Source organism: Cantharellus anzutake, assembly GCF_015039405.1.
Source record: "Cantharellus anzutake strain C23 chromosome Unknown EI90scaffold_65, whole genome shotgun sequence".
Classification (NCBI taxonomy): Eukaryota; Fungi; Basidiomycota; class Agaricomycetes; order Cantharellales; family Hydnaceae; genus Cantharellus; species Cantharellus anzutake.
Window position 1 is genome coordinate 65,224 of NW_024067015.1, and position 3,389 is coordinate 68,612.

The following is a 3,389-nucleotide window of genomic DNA, read 5'->3' on the forward strand; positions in this document are numbered from 1 at the left end:
GCTTCTACAGCACCGACGACGAAGAGCCAGTTTATCGCAAGAAAGACCTCCACAAGTTGGTGGAGAAAGACCGCAAGATGAGATGCCTGGAGCACCTTGCGCGTTACCAGCGAAAGTTCCGTGTTATCGCTGCGAGTTTGGAAGCGAAGAACGCCCTTACCGCCTCAGAGCGTGATGACCTATTTTACCAGGGATTCCCATCCAAGTTCAGACGCGAACTCAGGTATGACCTCAAGGTTCAAGGCCTGTGGTCTGATTCGACCCAGCCTCCCCATATGAACAATGTTGCCGCAGTTGCACGAGAACTGCTCCGAGACGATTCATACGATGTTGACTTCGACATGAAGTCCGAGCCAGTTGATAACTTGGCTAACAGTCATGATAGCACGAGTTTGCATCAGATGGAAGAACAACAGAGTTCCACGCATACTGTGTTCCCAGAGTTCCCAGCACAACCTGCAGATCAGAGCGACACTATGCCTGAGTTTGGCACAGACACGAGTTCCAATGTCCAAGATACTCCGATCAGAGAGTCGGCATACTCCAGCGCTCCAAGAGTGGGCAGATGACCAGAGCGCATCGACGCATGTTGCATATCTTTCGGATCCCACTTGTGATGTCTCCGAGTCCAAGTTGAGCAGACATTCAGAAGTCCATGCCAACTTCCCAGAAGTTCCCTTAGTGGAGTGCACACCAGAAGTCAAAGTTAAAGTTGAAGTCGAAGTCAGAAGCGAAGCGCTGCAAACTGAATTGAGTCGCGCTCACATTCAGTCTGAAGCCGATCGTGCGCCGATTGCCGCATCCATCTCTAGCGCTGAGAGCCTAGAATCTAGCACTTATGACCAACTAGAGAGCCCTGTTGAAGTACCAGAGCTAGAACCAAAAGAGCTTAGGCCTATCGGCCTTGAACGCACCTCAGATCCGCAAATTTGCGAAGATAACTTAGCTCCTCAGGCCTCAGATTGGGCCGAGACTACCCATACGTGCTCAGACGAAGCTAGAATACCTCACACGATGGAGGCGACGACTTTTATTGACAAGAAGGAGCCGATTGACTCAAGCGCGATGACTTTGAATCCGCGAGCCTTTGACCCACACCCGGTCTTAGATTCCACTCAGGAACTGGGGTGGCAACGATCCGAAGTGACCCCTAGTGATCCTACGGCGGCCAGCGAGCCTCTATCCGACGATGCAGACACTCTTGTGACAAGCATTGAGCCTGGAGTGTTGCTCACATTCAAGAATGCGACCACATACTATCCGATCTCAGAGTTTGAGTTGGAATTTGCAGTTATGCATGATGCAAATGGACATTTGATGCCAGAAGATTGCTATCGTCCATCGTATGAACCAAAAGAGAATAGTGCTTTAGTGCCTGATCATGGCCAGAGCCCCGCATATCGCAGAATAAGCGCCCAGTTAGTGAAGATGGCGAAATTCTACCCATTTGATCCTGGAATCGAGCTCAACGCGACCAGAGCCATTCCAGAAGTGCAGGGAGATTCCCAGCGCTTCATTCCATGCGACATACCTGTGATGACTGCGCAGCGCGATACCTCAATTAGTTAGGTATGAGTAGTGATGGACGGACTTGCCTGCACAGCGCGATACCTCAATTAGTGAGGTATCAGCTGCTAGCGCAAGTCCGGTCCTTATATACATCTTGTAATGACTTTACGCCACTGAGGTGAAACATAAATGGTAAACAACAAGTTGAAAACAAAAGCGCAAAGCGCAAAAACAAAGAGTCCAAGAGGTTGCCGCCGTTTGTGCCTCAAAGCGCCCCTCCCCTTCCCAAAGCGTGAATGTCCGGCCCGGGTGACTCCCTTGACCACCAGTGGCGTTGGGCTGCAACTTCTAACACTCCCCCACAGTCCAACGTCCACGCATCTATCTAGGCCACGAACTCCATCCCAAGCATCAGGCAGAAGCGATCGTGCTTTGCCTTGACTAAGGACTTCGTAAGTATGTCGGCCGCCATATCATTCGTTCCAATAAGCTTCAAATCAACCGTTCCATCCGCAACACATTCCCGTATGAAATGATACCTGACGTCGATACTTTTGGTTGCGGCGTGATTGACGGGGTTTCGAGCGAGTAGGTTTGCAGCTCGGTTATCGATGTGTAACGTGGTTGAGCCGGGCATTCCTTCATGTAATTCCTCCAGGAGGCGTCGAAGCCAGACTACTTCTTTGGCTGCTTCGGCTGCTGCAACATACTCCGCGTGTGTTGAGGATGATGCTACGCCAGCTTGCTGCTTTGACATCCACGAAACCACTCCCCCAGATAAAAGAAAGGCATATCCGGATACTGACTTTCTGTTTACCACGTCGTTCGCCCAATCTGCATCGGTGTAGCCTACGAGGTCCCCGCTCCCGGCTGTATATACTATCCCTCGGTTCATAGTCCCTGCAAGATATTTCATTATGTGCCTAAGTCCCTCGATGTGTTCTTGTCCGAAGGTCGATGCGAATGGCGCCAGCGCTCTCACGGATGCGCAGATGTCTGGACGGGTTCCTAGAGCAGCATACATGAGAGATCCGATGACTTCGAGGAAGGGGTACGAGGAAACTCTCAAATGGTCTTCCGTTGGTACCGGTTTGTAGTGTATCCCAGCGGGTAATGGCGTGGTGCATGGCGCGCAGTCTGTCATATCGAAACGAGCGAGAATATCCTTGATATACTGCGACTGGTCAATCGATAGTGTGCCAGCCGATATGTCTTGGCGAACTCGGATCCCCAGGATCCATGATGCTTCCCCTTTGCTTGAGACTTTGAAACGGTCCCCGATGGTGTCTTGGATAGATGTAAGCAGTTTCTCGTCGTTTCCAGCAAGGAGTTTGTCGTCAACGTAGACAGGAATGATTACAATGGATCGTCCTCGTTTGAATACGAAGACCGAGTGGTCAGCATGTGTTCGACGAAATCCAAGGTGAATCAAGAAGTCATGTAAGGTTGCGTACCACTCCCGTCCAGCTTGCTTCAATCCATAGAGCCCCTTCTTAAGTTTTGCAACCATTTGTTCCCTCCCCTTTTCCTCATATCCCTTCGGTTGACGCATGTATATATCTTCCGAGAGCACCCCGTTGAGATATGCCGATTTGATATCCATCTGGCGGACTCTCCAACCGTGACGGGCACATATGGCAAGAAAAACGCGTAGGGAGGCTGATTTCACAACGGGGGCGAACGTCTCTGAGTAATCGATCCCCTCCCGTTGACCAAAGCCTTGAGCCACCAGACGAGCCTTAAAACGGGTTACCTTTCCATCAGCGCCACGCTTCTTGGCGAGCACAAATCGACAGCCGATGACGTTACGGATACTTGGAGATGGGTCAACCAGATCCCAGGTGCCGGCGTCCCGGATGGCAGAAAGCTCTTCTAGCACG

The 3,389-nt window shown here is 51.1% G+C and overlaps 1 protein-coding gene across 1 annotated transcript; it reads left to right on the forward strand.

Moving 5' to 3' along the window:
- Positions 1–507: 507 nt before the first annotated feature.
- On the forward strand, positions 508–1,372 carry EI90DRAFT_3019830 (uncharacterized protein; the record flags this gene model as incomplete). Its single annotated transcript, XM_039057414.1, has 2 exons — positions 508–1,290; positions 1,325–1,372. 2 exons carry the CDS (start codon positions 508–510, stop codon positions 1,370–1,372), a joined length of 831 nt encoding a protein of 276 aa, XP_038911140.1.
- Positions 1,373–3,389: the final 2,017 nt, after the last annotated feature.